Consider the following 27,885-nt stretch of genomic DNA (forward strand, 5'->3'; position numbering starts at 1 on the left):
CCGCCAAACGCGTTTTCGAATGCATACGGCCCCAGGATTGGTTTGCAGCGATCGACCTGAAGGACGCCTACTTTCATGTCTCCATTCTTCCTCGACACAGACCGTTCCTCCGGTTTGCTTTCGAGGGGCAGGCATACCAGTACGCGGTTCTCCCTTTCGGGCTAGCCCTGTCTCCTCGCATCTTCACGAAGGTCGTCGAGGCGGCCCTTGTTCCCCTTCGAGAACAAGGGGTTCGCATCCTGAGTTATATCGACGACTGGCTGATCCTAGCTCACTCTCGAGATCAGGTTTGCGAACACAGGGACCTAGTGCTTCGGCACCTTGCCCGTCTGGGCCTTCGGGTCAACTGGGAGAAGAGCAAACTTTGCCCCGTGCAGAGGATCTCTTTTCTCGGTATGGACATCGACTCGGTCGCCATGTCCGCGCAGCTTACGAGCGAGCGCGCGCAGTCACTGCTGACTTGCCTAAGACAATTCGAGGGCAAGAGTGCGGTTCCACTGAAACTTTTTCAGAGGCTCCTGGGGCATATGGCATCTGCAGCCGCGGTCACGCCGCTCGGATTGCTTCATATGAGACCGCTTCAGCTTTGGCTTCGCGGCCGAGTCCCGAGGTGGGCATGGCAACACGGCACGTTCCGAGTACCAGTTACTCCGACCTGCCGTCAGTTCTTCACCCCGTGGGCGAACCTCGGTTTTCTCAGGGCCGGTGTCCCCCTGGCACGAGCTTCCCGGCATGTTGTTGTCTCAACAGATGCCTCCACCACGGGCTGGGGTGCCATGTGCAATGGAGATGCTGCTGCGGGCTCCTGGACAGGACCCCAGCGGCTGTGGCATGTCAATTGCCTCGAGTTGTTGGCAGTACGCCTTGCCCTGCACCGCTTCCGGGCGTTGCTCAGGGGTCAACACGTACTAATCCGTTCAGACAATACCGCCACTGTAGCGTACATCAACCATCAAGGTGGTCTACGCTCCCGCCGTATGTCACAACTCGCTCGCCACCTCCTCCTATGGAGTCAGAAGCATCTGAGGTCGCTTCGAGCCATCTTCATTCCCGGAGCGCTGAACTGTGCAGCCGACGAGCTCTCACGGCTTCAGCCCCTCCCTGGAGAATGGCGACTCCATCCCCAGTCGGTTCAGCTGATTTGGGACCAGTTCGGGGACGCGCAGATAGATCTGTTTGCCTCTCACGACTCGACCCATTGCGCCCAGTTCTATTCCCTGACCGAGGGCACGCTCGGCACGGATGCTCTGGCGCACAGCTGGCCGCAGGGCCGCAAGTATGCATTTCCCCCAGTGAGCCTTCTTGCGCACACTTTGCGCAAGGTCAGGGAGGACGAGGAGCAGGTCATTCTGGTTGCCCCTTACTGGCCCAACCGGACCTGGTTCCCCGAACTAGTACTCCTCGCGACAGCACCTCCCTGGCCGATCCCTCTGAGGAAGAACCTTCTTTCTCAGGGACGGGGCACCCTATGGCACCCTCGTCCCGATCTTTGGAACCTCCACGTGTGGCTCCTGGATGGGACGAGGCAGGTTTGAGTACCCTACCACCAGCGGTGGTGGCTACCATCACTTCCGCTAGAGCGTCGTCCACGAGACACGTCTATGCGTTGAAGTGGAACCTCTTCGTCAACTGGTGCTCTTCTCACCGAGAAGACCCCCGGAGATGCTCGATCAGTGTTTTGCTTTCCTTCCTTCAACAGGGGCTGGAGCGAAGGCTGTCTCCCTCCACCCTGAAGGTCTATGTTGCCGCCATTGCCGCACATCATGACCTCATCGAAGGTAAGTCGGTGGGGAAGCACGACCTGATCATCAGGTTCCTGAGAGGAGCGAGGAGACTAAATCCTCCTCGTCCTCCTCTCGTTCCCTCTTGGGACCTCTCAGTGGTTCTAACTGCCCTGAAGAGTGCTCCCTTTGAGCCCCTGCAATCAGTCGAGCTTAAGTTCCTGTCTATGAAGACAGCGCTCCTGGTTGCACTGGCCTCCATCAAGAGGGTTGGGGACCTGCACGCATTATCCGTTGACGAAGCGTGCCTGGAATTTGGGCCGGCTTCCTCTCACGTGATCCTGAGACCCCGGCCTGGATATGTGCCCAAGGTTCCTACCACTCCCTTTCGGGACCAGGTGGTGAACCTGCAAGCGCTGCCCTCGGAGGAGGCAGACCCAGCCTTGGCACTGCTCTGTCCAGTACGCGCTCTCCGCGCCTATGTAGACAGAACGCAGTGTTTCAGGACCTCAGACCAGCTCTTTGTCTGTTATGGTGGGAAGCTGAAGGGAAAGGCTCTCTCCAAGCAAAGGTTGTCTCACTGGATAGTGGACACCATTGCTTTGGCTTACCAGCAGCAAGGTCGACCGTGCCCCCTTGGTGTGACTGCCCACTCCACCCGGAGTGTGGCGTCCTCTTGGGCTCTAGCGCATGGCGCCTCGCTAACAGACATCTGCAGAGCTGCAGGCTGGGCGACACCTAACACATTCGCCAGATTCTATAATCTCCGAGTGGAGCCTGTGTCCTCTCGTGTACTCGCTTCAACCAGCTAGTACCGGACCCGCTCAGGTGTCTTCGCTTGCTCGCCATTCCACTCCACGGACTGGATACGTGCAATATTTTCCTCAGGTGAGCTTCTCCGAAAGCCCTGAGCTCCTCCAGCACTCCTGACGTCGGCGCCAGTGTCTATTGCCTGTGCGTCGGCTAGGTGCCTCCCGTGTGCATGGTCCCTCCTCTGAGCGACCCCCACATGTGTATTCCCACTGTAAGCCTCTCTGAGCGTGTGTCTTTCCCTTGGCAAGCCACCTTGCCACCCCTGGGGTTGAAATATTCCACCTGCGGCTGGACACCCCAGTGTTTTCCATATGCTTCCTTCGGGTCATATGTGTATTCTCTAAGCCCCCCCCCCCCCCCCCCCTCCGGGCTGGCATTAATTGCATACTTCCCCTAAGCTTGGGATATGCTTCCCAGTGTACCTTGGTATTCCTGTGTTATATGGAGTCCTTTGTCCAGGCTGACAGGGATCTCGATTTACGCAGGGCACTGGAAGACAGCTGAGAAGGTGGCGTGATTAGACTGGTAACCCCATTCGTCGTCATCCGACGTAACTCGGAGTGACAACGAAAGGGAACGTCTACGGTTACGTATGTAACCCTCGTTCCCTGAGTAGGGAACGGAGACGTTACGTCTGCCTGCCACTTTCCGCTGTACCGCGGGGATCGCCTGAGCTCAGTCCTGGCTCCTCAGCGAAGAAACATATCTGCTTGCTGCCGGCTTCCTCCTTTTATACCCACGAGGTGGGGCGGAGTTACGCCATGCAAATTCCGCAGACCCATGGCATTTCCTTGCCATTGGCTCGTTTTGTAATACTCGAAGTTGATAGGCTTTCTAAGCAAAACCCCATTCGTCGTCATCCGACGTAACGTCTCCGTTCCCTACTCAGGGAACGAGGGTTACATACGTAACCGTAGACGTTTCCCGGGTTCGTTGACTGGCGGGTCCTCGTGCCTGAATAGATGTCTCTGGGCAGCCAATCACGTGGTGTGTTGGCGGATGGATGAAAGTCTTTGAAATTGGAAAGCGGGCTTTGCAGTCGAATCATTTAAATGGAACTTTGCAGCAAAACTTAACTTAGAATCGAGACTCTCAACAGAAAAGAAAAAAAGAAAGCTAAGAAAAAGAAAGGAAAGTGAGACGATAGTTGTTAGATGGCTTGAATGAAGCTGTTTAACCCATGCTCTTCTGATCTTGGTTTGGGTTCTTTTGTCTGCTGGTCTACATGGTTACTCGTCTGTCCGGTTACTCGTCATGGCTTCTCCATGACTTCTGTAAATTTGCTCTAGCGAACAAATTCACAAACTAAACCTCAACCCAACTTAACAAAATGTTCTACTAAAACTCTCTACTGGCTTTTCTACTCTGTTTGTCCAGCCTCTTGGATGATTCTGACCAATAAGACACTGTGTTATTTGAGATGCGGTATTTCCGTCACCTCTCATCGTAAATCATGTGTTATCTGTGATCCCTTTACTTCTCTAGCTCTAGCAGAGAGTAAAAATGGTACAGTTTAGACATGATTCCTATTATAAGAACACGACATATTTTACACAGATTTCAATCAAGCCAATTAAGAACATATGATCGTACTGATAGAAAACAAGACACACTTTCATTCAAACATCTAAAAGTTATAACAATTACATGACTTGTATGTGATCAAAGCATAATAGACACACACAGAGGTGGTAGATACAATATAGGATTATGTAGTTGAACAATGTTTGATTGGAAGTCCGTCAATAATTGTTTTGGGGTGATTTTATGTATTTTTATATGTAAAATCTCAGTCTCTGTGGTTTTAAGAGATTCCCACCCTGGGGTCGTCAAAATGTCCTTAACCCTCTGGGGACTAAGCTCTTTTTGGTCCGTTTTCTCTATTTTTACATTTGGGGTTATAAACTATGTGTAATGGAGATGGAACACTATGTGTTTGGTATCTATGGATGCAGAAGACCCTAAGCTAACATAGGCACGCATGTAATATGTTAATAAAGGAAGTATGAGTGAAAATGTACAATAAACTAGAGGATTTCAAAAACGGAAATTCGATTTTTGGCATTTATTTCTGAAAAACACACATCACACAACAATAGTGAACAGTTTTTGAACAAAAAATATATTTGTCAAAGCCTTTGCTTGACAGTCATGTGTAATTGTTATATAAAATGTGTAAAGAACAATGAAAAATGTAACTTTATTTACAAATAGTCCCAGGCGTTTTTCTTAGGAATGCTTAGAATTTTTTAAGCAATGCTTTCTCCTCGTCACTCTCCAGTAATTGTTCCAGAGCTTGTTCCACCGTAAATCGTTTACTGCTTGCCATCATAAAAGTGCTAAAACAATAAATAATGCTATAATTGTATGTGTATATTTAAATATATTATAATTGTTCTGTCTCTCTCTCATATCTCTGTGCGCTCTCGCTCCGTAAAGCCTTGTTTATACTCGACGGTGCGTCCGTTTGCTTTCTGTCGTCTCTGCCACTCAACGCTGTTTGCGTAATAGTATATCACCCCTTGCAAGGCTACAGAGTCCTCCGATTTGCTAGAATATTTCATGGTAACCTTCCTCTGATTGGGTAAGAAAAATACTCCTCCATCGGCAATTTTTCCATTGGTTGTTGCTCGTGAATCTGCCAAACAACATCGATTTCATTGGCCTTTGACGTAGTGGTATGCGCAACAAGGAAGTGTGTATACAAGCCGGGTAAGTTTATTATCACTGTTTTCAGCGGAATCTGAGGAAGACGGCAAAAAAGACCGCACCTCTCTATCATTAATAGTTTTTAAGATAATTACACATTTGTAAAAGTATGCCATTTTGGGCGGTACCGCCCAATCCGTCCCCAGAGGGTTAAAAAGGAGGTGGTCTGTTTTAAATTCTTTGTCTTGGGATCAAACAACCTCTGCCGTTATCTTGGTGGGTTCTGAACCGTGCCATCACTGAACCAATCATTATTTTCCAAACTATCTAACTTTGACCAGTTCTTCCTCTATTTAGGCTCATCTCTTTGAAGCTTGCAGGGCCATAAAGTCGTTTTGTAGACTAGCTGGAGCCGGGATCTTTACGGTTCTGGAATGTTGAGTTTTGTGTGGAATTATGGAACGAATCACCTGGAAGATTCATTTGTGTTTGATTTGCCCTCAATTCCTACACACATTCACATACGTATGAATAGAAGTCAATGGAGTGAAAGGTCTAGTGTGACCATCCCTCAATAATGAAAAGTTTTCATTTTAAAAGTTGGAGCCAAAAGCTTGGCACTATTGTCTATTTTTATGTTAATTTAATAATAGATTATTGTGTTGTTGATCAAATCAATTTGTAGGTCCCACTACAGAAACATGGGATTTGTGCCTATAATGTTTAAAATAATAATAATTAGAATATTTAGTGATTTTTTTTTCCTTTCATTTCAGACTTGATGGAAGAGAGCGAGGAGATTGAAGAACTGAGTGAAGTGGAGGAGGAACAGAATGTCAAACCTGGAAACAAAATGTTGAGTCGCTCAAAGAAAAAGACAATTTCACAGAAAAACAAAGCAGAGAAATCTTTCACCTGCACTCAGTGTGGAAATAGTTTCACAAACAAACATAGTCTTGATGTTCACATGAGAGTCCACACCGGAGAGAACCCGTACACATGTGATCAGGGTGCAAAGAGATTCTCAAACAAACATGGTCTTGAGGTTAACATGAGAGTTCATACTGGAGAGAAGCCGTACACATGTGATCAATGTGGGAAGAGTTTCACACAAAAAGCACATCTTATGGGGCACATGAAAATCCACACCGGAGAGAAGCCGTTCATGTGTGAAGAATGTGAAAAGAGATTCTCAAACAAAAGCCATCTTGTGATTCACATGAGGATCCACACCGGAGAGAAGCCGTTCACATGTGAGCAATGTGGCAAAACATTTATTGGGTATTGGGTATACAAAGGAGAGGCCACATTCATGTTCTGTTTGTGGAAAGAGTTTCTCACTGCGGCAAACTTTACATTCACACCAGAAAACTGGTATGAGAGCTTATATGTGTTTTGAATGTGAGAAGACTTTTATTTCAGCAAGCCATTTAAAACGGCACCAGAGAATTCATACTGGGGAAAACCTTACAGGTGTTCACACTGTGACAAGAGATTCAGTCGGACAACAACTCTGAAAACACATGAGAGAATCCACAGCAGAGAGAAGCTGCACACGTGTGATCAGTGCGGAAAGAGTTTCACTATTAAAACTCATCTGAAGCGACACATGAAGATCCATGAGGTGGAGAAACACATCACCGCAGTCTTAGATCAGGGTAAGTAGTTCATCTTTATGAGATGAGCGACAGGACAGTTTCACATCAACACAAGTGTTTGGAATGAAAATTCAATCAGTTTTTCACAGTTGAGTACAATATATAAACTGTAAGTCATAGTATTTGTACATAGTACAACATTTTCTTGTAATGAGAAAATTGGTCATAATAGTGAGTTGTCTTAAAGGGATAGTTCACCCAAAAATGAAAATTCTGTCAGTATTTACTCACCCTCATTTTGTTCCAACCCCGTAAGACCTTCGTCAATCTTCGGAACACGAATTAAGATATTTTTGATGAAATCTGAGAGCAGGATCACTCCTCCATACTAGTCCATAGGCTTCTTCAGGGATTGAAACTTGACAGCCTCGAAAAGTTATTAAAGACATGAGACAACATAATACACAAACACACTTCACCGTTCTACCCTCTGACAGGAGGTACCAGAGCATCCGCGCTAACACTACCAGACGATGAAACAGTTTCAGATTCTCCTCAACACTCTAAACACCAAAGCAAAATAAACATCAAACACTTCCACACACAAGAATACCTTTTGCATCTATTAAAGCTTAGGCCTTTATTCGAAGTGAGTCTCCAGTACACTTTCAGTTTTAATGTATTATAGGATACACGCAGTTGATCCAGTGTCCACTTTCTTCATCACTTGAATGTACAAAATATACAGTAAGACAATAACTTTGGCAACGGTTTTTGACATTCTGTTTACATACCAGGTATTAGTTTATTAAGCAATCGAAAGAAAGTTAATCTGGAATTATTTTATTAATCAATATATTGTAAGCCATTTTTCAAGCAAAAAAATTATAATTTTAAGATAAGAAGACATAAACTTGAAAGGTGTAATGTAATACAACAAGATTAAATGAATAAATTCCTCCAGAAGAATAATGTACACAAAACTAAGGAGTGCAAGCAGTACACAGGAAGGCCTCCAGCGTTGGTGGGCCTTGAACGCACATATGGTGGAATCACCACAAACAAATGTCACACTCAATCTGGAAAATGAATTATTTGGATTTTTGGGTCTTCAGTAAAAGGCTGCAAATCATTCCTCTGTAATTGATGTTATATTTTTAATATACAGTAATTCATGTAGAGATAAAAGAATAATTACATGTTTGTTAGTCTTGGGTAAAATATAAGAAATAGAATAGAAATATCCAACATAACAATACAAGAAAATTCTTAATAACTTTATAACAAAACATATTTCATTTCACATTTCTTAAGTTTGATTTACCCAACTCAAATCTGCCTCCGGCCCTTCTGATCCACAGAAGTGACATATGTGACCGATCACGGAAAATAGAGACACAAGTCGGCAGCACAACTTACGAGCAAAGTGAGAAAGCAGCGGTTTTTTTTTGTCAAAATTGGTGATTTCTGCTTTTTTGCAGAATCTGTTAGTTGAGATCATGAAGAAGCCTCTCCATGTTTGAGATAACAGTATTGGTATATTTAAAAGCATACATTTTGAGGTTGAAATCGGCTTGTTTTCGGAGATTATAGCATGCAGTAGGGCCGTGGCGTGTCATTGTCTGTGTGTATTTCCATACTGGATAAGCCGGCTTTTGCCCCCGCCCTTCCAAGTGAACAGCTTGGCTACTAATTATGCTGCGCTCTGGCCGGCTCTATCTGATATCAAAATTCAATGAAGATGGACGCCGCAAATATTGTCGCAGACGAGCTGAACCGTGGCAGTTACACCGAAAATGTTTTGAAGTACTTCTTCGACAAGCCGCGCTGAAACCGCGCTGAAACGAGCGAAACTGTTGTGCAAAGGGGCCATAGAACCGGCTGTAAAAGCCTGACTCGCTCAAAGAAGGAGGTACCGGTTCTATGGCCCCTTTGCATTCTGATATCCCTGGAATCGCTTCCCATGCTTTTACATGTACAGCTAGGGGCAGAATGGCCTCCGGGTTCCGATCGCCGCACTTCAAAAACTCGGGAAACTGAACCGGAGGTATGGGCGCGGCGCGCGCGCCCTCTGTGCTTGAATACGGCGGCTCGCTGACAGCGGTGGCTGGCTGTTTGATATGTGACGTCCCAATTGCTTTGAATGGGGAACGTTTTGTGAACAGGGAACAGACTTAATGGACTGGCAACAATCTCCATAGAACATGAACTGGCACAGAGAATCGAAATAGAGGATGCAGTTAAGACCTTTGCTACGATGAAGGCCCGCCGTGCGCGCTGAAACGTAAGTTAAGCTTCATTTGCTCTTTAGTTGTTATTCAAGATGCTGAACCTGCTGATGATATAATGTGCTTGCGGACATTTCATTTGTGTGTGTATACGCACATAAGAAAGTGGTGTAAAGAGATTTGCAACAGTAATTTGAGGAGGTGAAATGTGATTATTTGGAAAATTCCTGTCATGACTGCTTAAAGAAAAATGCCAGCAGGCATTTGCCTCCTGCATAAACTTTAATATTGTTGACATTTTGGGCACACGCGCGTTGCGCACTATTTGCCTGTAGGGGTAAAATCTTTGTGTGGCAGGGGGAGCTGCCACTCGACTAGTCACGGATATATGCGCCTCCCAGCGGGCACCCTGACATCAATGTAACATCAATATGACATCAAACAATATGTCAAAATGACGTCACGAAATAGGTCAAAAATGAAAGTCATATTGACGTCAAAGTGTCTGTGTCAATTTGATGTCAAGATTTTGACCTCTGCTGATGTGATTAATTGAGTGATGATTTGCCACTATTGAAGACACCTGATTTTAACAAGCAGAATCACTGAAGAAGAAAATCACAATTTTAAGTCACCATTTTGGTGATCAATGTTGTCTTTAGTTTGGCTCTTGACCCTAAAGATTCTAACTTTAGAGATTGTTTGGCTGCTGAAACTGAGTGGTGAACAGCCAGATTAACAAAGAGTAAAGGTGATCGGATGGTGTTGGTTATGTTTTAACATAATCATCATTTAACCTGAATCACTGAACTCATTTAGAGCCTAATATCTGACTTAGATTTATATTGGTAATTACAGCATCACTGAATTCTACAGCATATGATCCTGAATTTTTAATTTAATCCAAAGGATTTCCTAAAAGTTGTTCTGATAAAACAAATATGCCTTTTAGGCACACACATATATGTGACCAGTCACGGAAACTAGGGACACAAGTCGGTTCTGGGGCATTTTGAGTTATTCATAGATTCTGAGAGTGTAATATCCAAGCTTTCCAACGATGTGTAACATGTGGAAATCTGATAATATTTGGAGAAGTTGTGGCCATTTTAAAGTAGGCACTTAAAAAAGCTCAAAGAGGAGAAAACGAGCTCTAAAAGATTGTGCAGTTCTCACCTGTCTCTGCTGCTGGGGGTGACAATAGGGCTCATTTACATCTCATTTAGATAAGCCATACCCCCTGTAAAGCTCCTCCATGTGCTTTACAGCTTTTTTTACACTTTGAATGAGTGCACTTCTGCCGCACTAGGCGAAAAACAATTGTGCTGCCCCTCTATTTGCAACGTACCAGCAACAACACACAAAGACCAATAATGCCATATAGCCTGCATATAACGCGAAACCAGCAACAACACATAAAGACCAATATGCCATATACATATAACGCAAAACCAGCAACAACACACAAATACCAATATGCCATATAGCCTGCATATAACGCAAAACCAGCAACAACACACAAAGGCCAATATGCCATATACATACAGTATAACGCAAAACCAGCAACAACACACAAAGACCAATATGCCAAATACATATAACGCAAAACCAACAACAACAAACAAAGACCAATAAGCCATAGGCCTACATATAGCGCAAATAGTACGCAACGCTCGTGTGCCCAAAATGTCAACAATATTAAAGTTTATGTAGGAGGCAAATGCCTGCTGGCATTTTTCTTTAAGCAGTCATTTCTGCAATTTTCCAAATAATCACATTTCACCTCCTCAAATTACTGTTGCAAATCTCTTTACACCACTTTCTTATGTGCGTATACACACACAAATGAAATGTCCGCAAGCACATTATATCATCAGCAGGTTCAGCATCTTAAATAACGACTAAAGAGCAAATGAAGCTTAACTTACATTTCAGAAACACGCCGTATTGAAGCACTGAGGGCGAGCGCGCTGCGCCCATACCTCCGGTTCAGTTTCCCGAGCCCACGAAGTGCGGCGAAAACATTTTCGGTGTAACTGCCAGACGGTTCATCTCGTCTGCGACAATCTTTGCGGCATCCATCTTCATTGAATTTTGATATCAGAGAGAGCTGGCCAGAGCACAGCATAATAAGTAGCCATGTGGTTGACTTGGAGGGCGGGGGCAAAAGCGCCGGGTTATTCAGTATGGAAGTACACACAGACAATGACACGCCACGCCCCTACTGCATGCTAGAATCTTCGAAAACAAGCCGATTTCAACCTCAAAATGTTAGCTTTTAAATATACCAATACTGCTATCTCAAACATGGAGAGGCTTCTTCGTGATTTCAATTAACAGATTCTCCAAAAAATTGAAAATCACCAATTTTGAAAAAAAACTCTTCTTTCTCATTTTGCTCGAAAGTTGTGCTGCCGACTTGTGTCCCTGGTTTCTGTGACGGGTCACATATCTAGAATCAGTGTATGAATCTCAACAATGGTGACAAACAGAATATTCAATTAGGAAAAGGAAATTGCTAAAATAAATCAGATCATAATTTATTCATACCGCAATGCATGATGGGAGCCATGATTGAGTTTTGATTGGTGGCACCCAGAATGCACTGCAACTTATTACTGTCACCATTGTTGAGATTCACAGGCTGATTATTGATGTCAGTGTGTCTTAATGAAATACATTTTCAAAGTCTTCTGATCAGAACAGCTTTTGAGAAATATTTTGAATTATATTGAAAATGCTGATAATTGTTTGCAATAGAATCACAGTGTTGCTGTTATTAACATGGTATAGACACTCTAAATGACTTTAGTGATTTAAGTCAGGTGATGATTATTTCAAAACATAACCAACACCATCTGATCACCTTTTCTCAATATTCATCTGGCAGTGACATTCAGCCAAACAAAATTGAAGTATTAACAGTTTAGGGGTCAAGAGTCCAACTAAAGCAAACATTGATCACCAAAATGGTGGCTTAAAAATTGTATTTTCTCCTTCAGCGATTCTGCTTGTTAACATCAGGTGTCTTCAATAGTGGCCAATCATCACTCAATTAATCACATCAGCAGAGGTCAAAATCTTGACATCAAATTGACATCGACACTTTGACGTCAATATGACTTTCATTTTTGACCTATTTCGTGACGTCATTTTGACATATTGTTTGATGTCCTATTGATGTTACATTGATGTCAGGGTGCCCGCTGGGCTGCCACTGCGTTACATGCGCCTGCCACTCGACCAGTCACGGATATATGCGCCTCCCACTGCGTTACATGCGCCTGCCACTCGACCAGTCACGGATATATGCGCCTGCCACTGCGTTATATTTGCCTGCCACTCGACCAGTCACAGATATTTGCGCCTTATTTGTGCCTGCCACTCGAACTTACACAATATGGAAGATATGTTTTTAAGCCAAATGCAGCGCATATCCCCTGAAGCCAGCGGGAGCCAGAACGGTATGCACAATAGGTCAATATTCACCATTAACCAAACGCTTTTCGCCTGCCTTGCAACTACTGTACCCACTTTTTTAAAATCCTGAGCACCATTCTCGTGACATAGGCTTGCGCCTGCCTCAAAATCTCTCACTGTTTTAATTTACCAGACGAACCCACAGACAGTGCAATGCTGATCTTATTTTTTTATTCGCTCTTTTTGCCCATAAGGGAGAGCATCTCTTGGCTCCCGCCTGGGCTACTAAGCGTCACACCTGCCACACGATCTCTCACTGTTTACACCTACCAGACACTCCTAATGATACACGAGAGCACACAGACAGTGCAATACTGATCTTATTTACCTTTTTCTCATCTGATCTTATATTTTATTCGCTCTTTTTATCCGTATGGGAGCGCGCTCGTGCCTCTATTAAGCGTCGCGCTATCAGCAAAACCTGCCACAAGATCTCTCACTGTTTACACCTACCAGACACTCCTAATGATACACGAGAGCACACAGACAGTGCAATACAGATCTTATTTACCTATTTCTCATCTGATCTTATATTTTATTCGCTCTTTTTATCCGTATGGGAGCGCGCTCGTGCCTCTAAGCGTCGCGCCATCAGCAAAACCTGCCACACGATCTTTCACTGTTTACACCTACCAGACACTCCTAATGATACACGAGAGCACACAGACAGTGCAATACTGATCTTATTTACCTATTTCTCATCTGATCTTATATTTTATTCGCTATTTTTATCCGTATGGTAGCGCGCTCATGGCTCTATTAAGCGTCGCGCCATCAGCAAAACCTGCCACACGATCTCTCACTGTTTACACCTACCAGACACTCCTAATGATACACGAGAGGACACATACAGTGCAATACTGATCTTATTTACCTATTTCTCATCTGATCTTATATTTTATTCGCTCTTTTTATCCGTATGGGAGCGCGCTCGTGGCTCTATTAAGCGTTGCGCCATCAGCAAAACCTGCCACACGATCTCTCACTGTTTACACCTACCAGACACTCCTAATGATACGCAAGAGCACACAGACAGTGCAATACAGGTCTTATTTACCTATTTCTCATCTGATCTTATATTTTATTCGCTCTTTTTATCCGTATAGGCCTATGGGAGCGCGCTCGTGGCTCTAAACGTCGCGCCAGCTCATCGCACAAGTCACAAGATCTCTTACTGTTTACACCTACCAGGCACTCCTACATGAGAGCACACAGACAGTGCAATATAGTTCTTATTTACCTTTTTATCATCTTATCTTATATTTTTATTAGCTTTTTTGACCTGTAATGTAGCGCGTCTTGCAATTAAATCTTGGCATGGTTGCTGCGCGATCAATTGCATTGTTCCTCACATGCACGATAAATATAGGCTATATAGAAGCTATAAATGTCTACGAAACAATTCCAAACAAAAAGAAATAGGCTATACTCAGATTATGGAATCCATATGTAATGAGCATTTCTCTCCGCGCGTTCACTACTTGAAAGATAGCAGTCCTCAACTTCACCTTTGTAGCCAACACTAACACAGAAATCATTTTGGGAATGGGTGGGGGTGGGGGATGGGGGTTGTGTCACCCCGTTACTTTGAAATCAGCCACCCCCACCTAAGAGTGAACACGGGTATCGACGACCCCCCACCTTCAGATGCTACATCTAAGTTTTTTATTGGTTGAATTGGATTGGCATTCCATCCAACAATTTGACTGGTTGTCAGCAACAAACAATGACGATACATAAGGCTCATTTTCCATCCACCATTTTTGCGTAAGTACACTTTTTTTGATACAGCTAGATGTTCTGCATGCAAATTCTCTATTTACAAATTATATAACGCCATATTTACATTTGCCACTGATTATCGTTAGTTGCTTTAGAGTCGCTACTAAATGCAAAGTTAATTTTTTTTAAAAGGTGTTGATGACTGAAGTGTTGATCGTTGACGCCATGGAAGGTATGCAAACTAATAGAACATTTGGTAACACTTTATAATAAAACTTCAAATAATAGCCTGGGCTTTTATTTTCGAACTGCACCGGCTTGTATTTGAGACAGGCGTCTATGAGACAGGCCTTTATAATTTAGTGTTGAGATGTTATTCCTAGAGTCTCTAATCTCTAAAAATCTCCAAATGCTCCACGTGAAACTGCGGTCTTCCGACCTTTTATTATCGTGTCAATTGATTTTGATTAATATGCGCGAGGGAGAGAGAGCAATTAGCGCTCGTGTTGTTTGAAGACGTGAGAGTGCGCGCGCGCGGCCGGGACTCTCTCTCCCTTTCTGCTCGTTATGCGCCCTCTCAAGCACAGCCGTCATTCTATTCTACTTCACTCACCGATCAAAAAAGGCTTTGGCGGGACACAAATTTGCTTTGGCGGCCACCAAAAAGCGGACGATCTGACGGGTTTTAGAAGATTAAACACAACCCAAAGCTAAAAAACAGACCCGGCCTCTTTTTGAGACCGGCCTTTATTTACCCAAACCTTTTTTAAGAGACAGGCATCTATTTTGGACTCGGCTATTGTTTGAAGTTCTATGGGTAGATATGTTTACTCAAAATAAAAATGAATTGGTCCATTTATTCATAAATAGCTATTTCATTTTCAGCAAGGAAGTTTGTGAGTCAACAAGAGCTTTTAAGTCTCGAAGGAGATCAGGACTGTAGTTACTGCAGAAAACCATAATTTCCTTCCTTTGTAGAGAAGTTCACAATACCATGTCACTGTCCTGACAGAAAGAGTGGGATAAGGAGCCACTGGCACTGTTCAAAGTGTAACAAAATAATTTAAAGATCTTTCGATTTTAAGTGTGTTCGATTGTTCACATGTCTGGCAACACGTCCAGCAATGTGCAACATATGCACTACGCACTGTGCCAAATGAAGAACACCCATTACATGTTCTCATTGCGTCTCTATTTTCACCTCCACAATGAAAAACTCAATAGCTCCTTCATGAAGGAAATGGAAAAACAAAACATATCAGAGGACATACGCATCGGATTAAATGGCAAACTGGTATGTGGCAGAACAGGTAAGAATGTGAAAATGACTTTTACATTAAATTTACAGGTTTGACACTTACCCCTGGTTTCACAGACAAGGCTTAAGTCAAGTCTCAGATTTAAAATGCATGTTTGAGCTGTCTTGAACTGACATTAGAATCTGTCAGTGTCAATTCGAGTTCCCTTTCGAGGATAACGACTCTTTGGGGACGCTCCCTAAGCGTGCGCCTCTGAAGTATGAATGAAACTAATCCAATCCTGATTGGTGTTGCGTCGTGACGTAACATACATAACCGGATGTATAAAAACGGCGCTGATGCAAACACATACCAGCTTTCGCTCTTCAGCAAGCGCTATCTGTTGAAAACTGTCTGTCTTATTTGGTGTTGTATTGTCTGTTTGAAAGTGAAAGTATGGCGAGTGAGCAATTCACTAGATGTGTGCACCCCTGTCCTAGATTTATCACGGGTGGGGACACGCATCCACTATGTGTGAATTGTTTGGGAGTGCAGCACGCACAGGCAGCTCTCGAGGGAGCTGCCTGTGATCCCTGTACACATTGTGAAGCACTCCCATTGAGAGTGCTGCGCTCCCGCTTGGCTGTTTTTGATAAAGATGGCCAAGCTCGCGATCCTTGCGGTTCAGGTCCCGCGTCCGTTGAGGCGGCGCGGAGGCTTAGATCGTGGGGATCGCAAAAGGATCTCGCAGATGAGAACGAGACTGCTGAGGCACTTTCTCGTGCATCATCTGTGGATTCTATAACACTCGCTCATGATGCAGAAGCCCGCGCTGCGGCTTCTTCTGCCCGTGACGAGTGCCCGGTGCTTGAACTATCCGCTTCCGAGGAAGTGGATGTGATCAGCATCGGGAGCGGGGAACATGAGTCACACTCGCCGACTCATGTTCCCGCGTATGAGGAGTTAGTGGAGGTTGTGACGCGTGCTGTGGCCAGACTCAATATTAGTTGGCCACAAGATAAGCAGGATGATTCTCGTCAGAGCAAGTTAGACGAGAGATTCCTGCAGCATCGCTCACAGCCTCAGCGCCGGGGCTTGCCTTTTTTCCCGGATCTTCATAAAGAGATCTCGAGATCCTGGGAAAAGCCCCACTCATCTCGTATTTCATCACCTACGTTATGTGATTATAGTAATGTGGTGGGTGCGAGAGAGTCGGGGTATGGCAAGATGCCGCGGGTGGAGGAAGCTTTAGCGAGCTATCTTTCTCCCGAAGCGGCATCTTCGCTTAAAGCCCCGGCGCTGCCCAGCAAACCATGCAGGGACACTTCTGCGATGGTGGGCAGGGCTTATATGGCGGCTGGTCGGGCTGGTGCGTCCCTGCACTCTATGGCAATCTTGCAGGCGTACCAGGCCGATATCCTAAAAGACCTAGATGAGGGTGAGGGCCCAACACCCGAAGATATTGCGGAACTTAGAAGGGCAACTGATTTATCTCTCCGAGCCACTAGGGAGACGGCCCGTGCTATTGGCCGCTCCATGGCAGTTTGGTGGCCACAGAGAGGCATCTATGGCTTAATCTGTCCGGCATTAAGGATAAGGACAGATCATTTTTGTTGGATGCCCCGTTATCGCCTTCTGGCCTGTTCGGCGATGCAGTAAACACCGTTGTCGACAGGTTTCAGGAGGCGAAAAAACAGTCAGCAGCTTTTCAGCAGTATCTTCCTCGCCGATCTAGATCTAGGTCTAGGAGGGCTGGTCCAAGTGGCCAGCCTCAGCCGTCAGCCAGCTCCTCCCATCGCCTGGAGCAAAAGGAGAGCGTTTCCTCTCGAGCCCCTCCCTCGGGAGCTTGGCAACAGAGGAAACGTTCTCACTCTAAATCCTCTGGCCAGAAGGGCGACTTGAGGGCCGTCATTCAGGCAAAGAGGGCTTCAGGAAAGAGGTCCTAGCCAATCTGGTAGGACCTCTGAGGGCTGTCCCCCCCGTGAGGGAGCAACCGAGGTTGTTTTCACAACTGGACGCTTCGGGTCGCATCGATTTCCAGCGAACGCACACCGTGGCGTTCGCCCCAAAAGCTTGCAAGAGAGCACCGACTATGGTCACAAAATCGTTCTTGTCCGCTTCCTGCCAGTTCGCTGTGTCAGAGGGTCGAGAACAGTGCTCGAGAAACACCCGAGGACAGTCTCGAGAGGCTGGTTCCCTTAGTAAATTTTGTAGAGGGGTGGCGCCTTCTTCCAAATATTTCTCTATGGGTCCTGAATATAATAGAAACAGGATACAGACTGCAGTTTGGTCACCGACCTCCCAGGTTTGCAGGGGTGGTGCCGACTACAGTGGTTCCAGAACAGGCTCGGGTCATGGAACAAGAAGTACAGGCTCTCCTGGTCAAAGGGGCTATAGAGATTGTTCCCCCACCAGACAGAGAGTCCGGGTTTTACAGCCGATACTTTATAGTTCCAAAGAAGGATGGCGGGCTGAGGCCGATTTTGGATCTAAGGCAGTTGAATCGGTCTCTGAGGAGATTCAGGTTCAAAATGCTTACGATTCCCATCATTGTGAATCAAATCAGGTCCGAGGACTGGTTTGTCACGATAGACCTAAAAGACGCCTATTTTCATGTCTCCATCCTTCCGTGTCACAGGAGGTTCCTAAGGTTTGCTTTCGGGGGCGAAGCATATCAGTGTCGGGTTCTTCCGTTCGGCCTAGCACTCTCTCCCCGCACGTTCACGAAGTGTATGGATGCAGCTCTGGCTCCATTAAGACTTCAGGGCATCCGTATACTGAATTATATCGACGACTGGCTCATATTGGCCCAGTCTCGGGAAATGGCGGTTCGGCATCGAGATGTCGTCCTTGGCCACATTCAGGAATTGGGGTTGAGACTCAACACGAAAAAAAGCGTGTTGGAACCAGCTCAGAAAACAACGTTTTTGGGCGTGGTATGGAATTCGGTTACGATGCGGGCACACATGTCTCCCGCACGAATCGAGTCCATCCTGACAATGGTTTCTGGGATAAAGCTAGGCCAGCCCATCACTGTGAAGAGGTTTCAAAGGATGCTGGGCCTCATGGCAGCGGCATCCAACATTATACCTTTGGGCCTTCTACATATGAGGCCCCTCCAGTGGTGGCTGAAAGCCAAGGGGTTTTCCCCCAAGGGGAATCCATTTCGTATAATCAGAGTAACGCGCAGATGCCTTCGTTCTCTATTAATATGGAAGAAACCTTGGTTCCTGTCCCAAGGGCCAGTGTTGGGAGCGTCGTGTCGCCGGAAAACCGTTTCGACAGACGCCTCCCTCACTGGCTGGGGCGCGGTCATGGACGGCCGCTTTGCCAGGGGTCTGTGGCAGGACCATCATCATTCTTGGCATATAAATTGCCTGGAGATGTTGGCTGTGTTCAGGGCTCTGAGGAGCTTCCTTCCAGACATCAAGGGTTACCATGTCCTAGTACGATCGGACAATACATCAGTGGTAGCTTATCTGAACCGACAAGGGGGACTCAGATCGCGCCCTCTATCCAGATTGGCGCATCAGATTATTCTTTGGTCCCAGGGGAAAATATTGTCTATCAGAGCAATATATGTCCCGGGGGTTCAGAATCGGGGAGCAGACATCCTGTCGAGGCAGGGGCTGAGGCCCGGGGAGTGGAGACTTCACCCAGAGGTGGTGAAGCTAATATGGCAGAGGTTCGGACCTATGGAAGTGGATCTATTCGCGTCTCAAGAGACGTCCCACTGTCCCCTTTGGTTTTCCCTCACCCATCCAGCCCCGCTGGGGTTGGATGCCATGGTACAGGCTTGGCCGAGGCTTCGCCTGTATGCTTTTCCCCCCGTTGCTCTGCTTCCGGGAGTCCTAGAGAGGGTCCGTCAGGAGGGCATCAGTCTTCTTCTGGTAGCCCCGTTGTGGCCGGCCCGAGTATGGTTTTCAGACATCGTATCACTCCTGATAGACTCGCCGTGGCAGATTCCTCTGAGGAGGGATCTGTTGTCTCAGGCGGAGGGCACAGTTTTCCACCCTCGCCCAGAGTTGTGGAAGCTGTGGGTCTGGCCCCTGAGGGGGTCCAGTACTTAAATGCTGGGTTATCAGAGGGGGTGGTTGATACCATACTTAACTCTAGGGCTCCGTCTACTAGGAGATTGTATGGCCTCAAGTGGAATGTTTTTGCCACTTGGTGTAGAGAACATGAGCTAGATCCAGTTAACTGCCCGGTGGCTTCAGTTCTGGAGTTTCTCCAAAATCGCTCTCTGCGGGTCTCTCCCCATCCACGCTTAAAGTGTACGTAGCTGCCATTGCGGCTTTCCATGCACCACTGGGCGATGGGCCTTTGGGGAGGCACCAACTGGTTGTACGTTTTCTCCGTGGTACATGGAGGATGAGACCGACAACCAGGTCCAGGGTTCCCTCCTGGGACCTGGCAGTGGTTCTCGAGGGGTTATCCCTTGCCCCCTTCGAACCTCTTCAGTCGGCGTCACCCAAGGATCTGACTTTCAAGATGGCATTCCTCTTAGCCATTACTTCCCTTAAGAGGGTGGGAGATCTCCAAGCCCTGGCAGTAACGCCAGCTTGCTTGGAGTTTGCCCCTGGCGGAGTTAAGGTCATTTTGAACCCAAGACCGGGCTATGTGCCTAAGGTGCCTTCTAATGTGGCACGGTCTACAGTCCTTCAGGCTTTTCATCCTCCACCTCATGTGTCGGCAGAGGAAGAGAGGCTCCATTTGCTCTGTCCTGTCAGAGCGTTGTGCATTTACCTTGAGAGGTCCTCTTCCTGGAGGAGGTCGGACCAGCTATTGGTGTGTTTTGGGTCACCTAAAAAGGGGCTCCCTGCGTCCAAACAAACTATTAGTAATTGGATTGTTCAGGCTATTACCGAGGCCTACAAGGTGCGCAATATGCCTTCACCTTTGGCCGTTAGGGCTCACTCGACTAGAGGCATGGCTTCCTCTAGGGCTCTCCAACTGGGCGTGCCTCTTCAGGAGATCTGTGAGGCAGCCGGTTGGGCTACCCCGCACACCTTTATCAGGTTTTATGGTCTGCACCTCCCTAGTACGCCTGGTGCGCGAGTGCTCTCGTCCTAGTTTTGTGCCTGTTTCAGTTTCACTTTAGGGCGGGCCTTGTTCCGGTGCGTGGCATAGTGGGCATTCGTTCCCCAAAGAGTCGTTTTCAACGACGCAGTGCGAGTTCCCTCGAAAGGGAACGTCTCGGGTTATGACTATAACCCTTGTTCCCTGAGAAGGGAACGAGACACTGCGTCGTCCTGCCACGCCCCTAGAGGCCGTAGAGCGTCTTGCTTCATCGCGAGGCTGGTATGTGTTTGCATCAGCGCCGTTTTTATACATCCGGTTATGCCGTCACATGTTACGTCACGACGCAACACCAATCAGGATTGGATTAGTTTCATTCATACTTCAGAGGCGCACGCTTAGGGAGCGTCCCCAAAGAGTCGTTTTCAACGACGCAGTGTCTCGTTCCCTTCTCAGGGAACAAGGGTTATAGTCATAACCCATTTCGCAGTTTTCTGATTATCAGCGTCGGCATCATCCAAATCACTCACCCGAGCTTCCAGCTGATCAACGCGCGTTGTTGTCGCGTCAAGCTTTTGATTCAAATCAGCTGTTTGTTGCATAATCGTTTTCACATCACGCTCAGTTTCTTGACGAAAATCTTTCAATTCATCTTTTAGTACTTCGAACTCATTGCTTGATAAACTTGTTGAACAGCTGGATTACCTGGAAAACAAGTCGAGACAAAATAATTTGTGCATTTATAACGTAGCGGAATAGAGTGAAGGGAGCGACATCATATTATTTCTTGATCAGCTGATTGGAAAAGAACTCGGAGTACCGGGAGAATTGAACATTATTCGTGCTCATCGCACTTATCAAGAACGTAAAGACTCGGTCCAGCCGATTATTGTGGCCTTCCTCAATAATAGCACTAAAAGACGCGTCTTGCAAGCGGCCTGGACAAGGAAAGAAGTAACGCTAAAAGATACACGGATTTATTTTGATCACGACTTTTCCTTCAAGGTGAGACAGCAAAGATCTCTGTACAAGCCCATCAGAGTACAGCTAAAGGCCCAGGACATCAAAACGCACATTCTGGCTCCTGCTAAACTAAAAGTTTTCAACGGTGACGGGTCTACAACAATCTTCCCAACTCCAGCTGCAGCAATAAAATATCTGGAAGAAAAAGGATTATATAAAACTGCTTACGAGAATCCAAGTTGATCATTGAACTGCATACTGGAGGTATGATTAGAAAATATAATGGCTTGGACATTGATTCAGTTAGCCTATATTTAGTTACTTAAGAATACCAATTAATCTCTTGAAAAAAAACAATTTTCTCTCTGTTTATATTTTCCTTTGAAGAGATAAAACAAAGGAAGAAATAAAAGGTATTTATTGCAATTTGCAAGTAACTCGCTGCATCATGGTTGCTACTGTTTGTGTTAAGAGATTAATAGTTGATTATATCCTCTTAGATATGTAGGGATAATGTGTTGTTTTTTTTTTGTTTTTTTGTTTTTTTTACAAAAAAAACAAACTGCTGAACAAACTTATTTATGATATGATAGAAAACAATTGTTTGGTTATTATAAGAACTATTATGAACGGGGAGGGGGGACACTCCACAAGCTGCATCAGGGTATGTAGCCTATAAACTTGGTTACATTGACCCTAACTCCTAGACAAAACAACAATCACCAAAGATATCACCCGGCAATTGGGTGGTGCAGATGGAACTCTTTTTGTTGTTAGTTTATATGTATGTGAGTGGGTGGGTTTTGCCTGTGTTAAATGTAGGTTTTTTTCTGTTTCCATGTTGTTTTTATTTTAAAGATTCTACCTGTTATGTAAGCCTGAAGGGTTGTAAGAGTATTTTCTTTATTTTTTCTTTAAAAAGATTATTATGGATAAATTATTAAAATTAATTACATGGAATGTAAAGGGTATAGGACATCCTATTAAAAGGAAAAGAATACTTACAGCTCTCAAAAGAGAGAAAGTGGGAATAGCCTTATTACAAGAAACTCACCTTTTGCCTGAAGAACATCTTAAACTGAAGAAAGACTGGGTTGGACAGATTTTCTTCTCATCTTTTAAATCAAACAGTAGAGGAGTTGCAATTTTAGTTCATAAATGCATATCTTTTGAATTAATTGATCAGATTTCAGACATAGAGGGAAGATATATTTTGGTGAACGGGAAAATTTGGGGCAAACAGATTACTATACTTAATATATATGCTCCTAATATGGATACACCTAGATTTATTTCTGATATGGTTTCTCTTCTGAATATACAATGTACAACATTTGGCTTGATGGGAGGAGACTACAATTTAACTCTTTCAAAATTAGATAGATCTTCACACTCTGCAGGTTCTAACCCTAAATCTGCAAAAATGTTGCATGCTTTGGGATTAGAAACAGGGTTAATAGATGTATGGAGAGAAATTAATCCTATAAAAAAGGACTATACTTATTTTTCCAATAGGCATAAGTCTTATTCTCGTTTAGATTATTTTTTTTTTCCTAAAAACTATATGAAGCTTGTTTCATCTTGTGAAATACATGAAATCTCTATATCAGATCATGCAATGGTCTCCTTGGAAATGACCTTAAATGAAGTTCACAAATCTAAAGTGTGGAGATTTAGTAACTCGCTATTAGAAGATGAAATGTTTTGTAAGAAAATGAGAGAGTGGATTGAAGAGTTTAATACTTTTAACTTATCTGAGATAGCCCCATCCATACTTTGGGATGCAGAAAAAGCTTCTCTGAGAGGACATATTATATCATACTCCTCTTATAAAAATAAAGAAAGGAAATCAATTACTAAGGGTCTAAAGGAAGAACATTTGTTTAGAGAAGCGCTACATAAGCAAGATCAATCTGAAGAAAACTGGAATAAATTAGTTATAGCTAGAGCAAATTTTAATTTAGACCATTCAAATTATATTAAGCAAAAAAGTATGTATTTGAAACAAAAAATACATGACTTTGGGAACAGACCAGGTAAACTATTGGCACATTATTTAAAAAAGGAACAAGCTAAGAGAACTATAATGCCCATTAAAACTGGAAGTGATGTAACATACGATTCATTAGAAATTAATAAAACATTTTTTGATTTTTATAATAATTTGTATAAATCAGAAAATATTTCATTCCCTGAGGCAACAGCTTTTTTAGATCGTTTGGATTTACCTCAGGTCACAGTCTCAGATCAACTAACCATCAATAAAAACTTTACTGAGGAAGAGGTGCTCTCTACAATTAATTCATTGTCAGCAAATAAATCACCAGGCCCAGACGGGTTTTCTGGAGAATTTTATAAAACTTTCTGGCCACAACTTAAATTGGTTTTTATGTTAATGGTTAATGACTTCGCTAGTCATAATACTCTTCCTGCGTCTATGAAAACGGCTAGAATTTCTGTTATTTTGAAAGACGGTAAAGACCCTCAGAGTTGTGCCTCATATAGGCCTATAAGTTTGCTTAATTGTGATTATAAAATTATTACAAAACTGTTAGCAAAGAGATTAGAAGCAATTCTCCCTAAGTTAATAAAGTTAGACCAAACCGGATTCATCAAAGGCCGTCATTCATCTGATAATACTACACGGCTGTTCAATATTATTCATTATTTGAATCAGAAAAAAACACCTTCACTATTAATATCTCTTGATGCCGAGAAGGCGTTTGATCGTCTAGAATGGGATTTTCTGTTCTTAGTATTAGATAAACTCAAATTAGGTTATAACTTCACTCAATGGATTCAAGCAATATATAACACTCCAAATGCAACTGTTTGCACTAATAATGTAGAATCTCCCCGAATATACTTAGGAAGAGGTACCAGACAAGGTTGTCCTCTCTCTCCATTATTATTTGTTATTGCTTTAGAACCATTTGCTGAGTTGATTAGAAATAATCCTATGATAAAGGGAGTGACTACAGGCACGCAATATCATAAAATTTCACTTTATGCAGACGATACTTTATTATTTGTCACTGAACCTATGTTAACCTTGCGCCATGTTCTGGCAGATATTCAAAAATTCTCTGGGATTTCAGGGTACAAGGTTAACTTACAAAAATCAATTGCTTGTCCTCTTAATGTTCCAAATGAAAATGATGTTAAGAAAGAATGCCCCATTCCCTGGTCTGTATATGGTTTTAAATATCTTGGAATACAAGTGACACCCGTTTTGGATAAACTATTTAAGGACAATTATAACCCTTTACTGGAGATTTGTAAAAAGAAACTTCAGACCTGGTCTGTCCTCCCACTATCTCTTATTGGGAAAATTAATGTTATTAAAATGAGTATACCCCCTAAGTTTATTTACGCTTTTAATATGTTACCATGTTATATTTCCTTTTCTTTTTTTAAGCTATTTAATAGATGTTTAACAAAGTTTATATGGAACGGCAAGACTCCGCGAATTAAGTTCAGATCTAAAAGGGGGCTTAGGACTTCCCAATTTTTAGTGGTATTACTGGGCCTGCCAAATTAGAAATATCATAGGTTGGAAGCTGGAAAATAGCTCCCTGTGGGTAACTTTGGAATCATTAGCATGCTATCCATTGGAGATTACATCAACACTTTATGTTAATAGCTTGAAGTTTCTGATGAGTGTAGAGGGGCTGTCCCCCTTACAAGCCACGCTGAAAGCTTGGCAGGATTGTAATAGGTATTTGAGCACAAAAGGTCATATAAGTAAAAACTCTCCTATTGCATTTAACCCTGACTTTTTAGCACTTTCCCAAACTGATTTTCGAAACTGGTCATTTCATGCGCTGAAAACTTTTGCGCATATGTTTGATGAAGACTTTAAGTCTATTAAATCGTTTAATGCTATTTGTGTTGAATATCATATTCCTAGAACAGATTTTTTTAAATATCTGCAGGTTCGTCACATTATTACATCTCTACATAAAAAGGGACAACTAAGCTTATATCCTACAGAGTTGGAAAAATGTATTATTTCTGCTACTTCGGTTAAGGGGAAGATTTCTCATTTGTATAAAATTCTGTTAGAAAGCTCCCCAAATTCTTTTTTTTCTCTGAGAACAAATTGGGAATTAGAGCTTAAAAGGAAGTTCAGCGAAAAAGAATGGTTAACTTTGTGTATCAATTTGACCTTACCCTTGAGTGTGAACATTAAAGTTAAAGAAACTAATTATAAATTTTTGTATAAATACTATATAACTCCACTGAAGCTTAATAAATTTAATGACACAAACTCTCCTATGTGTAGAAAATGTTGAATTGAATTAGGAACATTCATGCATTTATTTTGGTATTGTAAAGCTATTTTTTCTTTTTGGGAGAAGATTCATAAAGTAATTCAAGATATGTGTAACTGTACTTTTGAGCTATGCCCTATGTTATATTTATTGAATTATGATATTGAAAATAAGTTTCCCTTTACAAAAAAAATGTGTGTTTACAATGTTTTCATATTTTGCAAAAAAATGCATACTTACTGCATGGATATCCCAGTCAGGACCCACACTGGGTCAATGGCTGGATCAGATAATAGATTTGTTGCCCATTGAAGAAATTACAAGTAAACAGCATTCAAGACTGCAAGAGTTCCAAACCACATGGGCCTTAGTATTAAATTATATAGAGACTATACAATTATCAACTTAAATGGAATAATGGATAACCCACAGACTGTGTAGATTCTTCCTTTTTTTTTTTTTTTTTGGTTGTTGTGTATCTTGTCGATATACTTAGCGGTATTCTTCTTGGTGTTTTCTGTGATTGTGTTGTGTGTAATGTGTTAAATTGTGAAAAAAAAAAAAGAATCTGTCAGTGTCATTGTTTTGTCACAAGATGCACACTAATTATGTTGTATTCTAGGGCATTTTCGTCTTCTAAGGTATTTTGATTAAAAATAAAAAACCATACTTATCTAAGATGTCCTCCTGACTTGTACTCCTAAGCCATGTCTGTGAAACTGGGCCATTAAGTATTAAAATAATGCAACTATTCAAAATTAATTCTAGAAACATACACAAGAAAAACTGACCAAGACTCCAGAAGTCCTCAGGGTCCAGCAAAAGGAGACAGTTCTACTGTTGATTGTTACCAGTTTTCAGTGTCAATGTTTCCAATTAATGAAAGAAATAAGGTAACAAGTGTGCTGGTTTTCAAAGCTGAACAGTAATTATATACATATATATACTTTCAACAGGAAAATAAAAATATTAACATAACTTTTCCAGCCTTAGGACAAAATCTCACATCTCTATTCTGTCGAGAAGAGAGACTCCACTGTCATTGCTAAAATCTCTCACTACACGTCATTGGAACTACGTGACCTGAAAAGCCTTTGCCCACCTGATCTCTTGAAATACACCAGTATTTTGATGCCATGGCTAACTGATAATGAGAGTACCAATTATTCTGACTAATATTAGTTTAATTTAATATTCTTGATAAACTTTTTAGTGAACTGTTGCTTATCTAAAATGTGATGTTTAACTTTTAAGACATGTACAGTAGATATTAAAACTCACATCATAATTTTCCTGCAATGTATTTTCATATTGTGCTTTAAAGGCAGTAAATTGTCGGGTTGCACAAATTGCAGCAGAGACCCAGGATGTAAGTAATTACTTCAGAACATATACTTTTTTCACACTACTTTTCATAAAAAGTTTTTTTGGGTTATTTTCATAAACGTAATCAAGTATTCCTATTGTGCGATTTATTCAACATACACGTTATGTGACAGATGTAGTGCACTTCCTTTATACAATTTACATGTAATTTTGTTCTATCCTCAGTGTATAGCCTTGACGACTGACACATTCATTTTGTGGCATAGAGACTGGCTTGCTTCAAAAACTGTTTCAGATTCTCATTTGAAAATTGTTGAGGTACTGTACAATTTGTAAAATAAATATATATGAAGCTCTCCTGCATATTTCTACATGTAATGACACAGTATGTGTTTCCTATTTCTTTCATTACAGAATGATGCACAGAAAATTCTGTTTCCAAGAATTATTGGTGGCCAGACACCAGAGAGAGGATGTCACTTCATTCTTTGGGTTAGTTCAACTCGAGGATTGTTAATCACACGATGAAGAAATTTGTAAATAAGTCAATTTAGCATTTGTAAGCGTTGTAAATTTGACCTTTATTGAATTTCTTCTACAGGTTTTTGACAAGACAGCAAAAAAAATAAGAATTTATGACAACACACAGCACAACATTAACATTTCAGCAACAGACATGGACATTCTGAAGTACGATCCATAATTTATTTAATATTTGTATACATTTAAAAAATATTTAATGACTTGGTTGCCTACTTTACATTAATTCTATTTCCCAGAGATGTGTTTAGAAATCTAGACTCCCTGGAAGGGTGGACTGTGTGCAATCCGCAGCAATGAGATAAATAAGATCT

At 43.1% G+C, this 27,885-nt stretch overlaps 1 protein-coding gene across 1 annotated transcript; it reads left to right on the forward strand.

Moving 5' to 3' along the window:
* The first annotated feature begins 15,362 nt into the window (after positions 1-15,362).
* LOC143749670 (uncharacterized) lies at positions 15,363-27,883 on the forward strand. Its single transcript, XM_077242096.1, has 8 exons — positions 15,363-15,521; positions 26,474-26,598; positions 26,699-26,861; positions 27,034-27,074; positions 27,257-27,349; positions 27,446-27,523; positions 27,633-27,721; positions 27,811-27,883. The coding sequence occupies exons 1-8, from the start codon at positions 15,368-15,370 to the stop codon at positions 27,869-27,871; spliced, it is 804 nt and encodes a 267-aa protein (XP_077098211.1). The 5' UTR covers positions 15,363-15,367; the 3' UTR covers positions 27,872-27,883.
* The last annotated feature ends 2 nt before the right edge of the window (positions 27,884-27,885 follow it).

The sequence above is a fragment of the Siphateles boraxobius genome, unplaced genomic scaffold, assembly GCF_051911475.1.
Source record: "Siphateles boraxobius isolate OS27281-9 unplaced genomic scaffold, OSU_SipBor_1 25, whole genome shotgun sequence".
In the NCBI taxonomy this organism is placed as follows: Eukaryota; Metazoa; Chordata; class Actinopteri; order Cypriniformes; family Leuciscidae; genus Siphateles; species Siphateles boraxobius.

Coding starts and splice junctions, on each gene's coding strand:
- LOC143749670 (XM_077242096.1), top strand. CDS start 15,368: ATGAAGAACACCCATTACATGTTCTCATTGCGTCTCTATTTTCACCTC. Junction 27,350..27,445: donor CTCATTTGAAAATTGTTGAG/GTACTGTACAAT, acceptor CTTTCATTACAG/AATGATGCACAGAAAATTCT. Junction 27,722..27,810: donor ACAGACATGGACATTCTGAA/GTACGATCCATA, acceptor TCTATTTCCCAG/AGATGTGTTTAGAAATCTAG.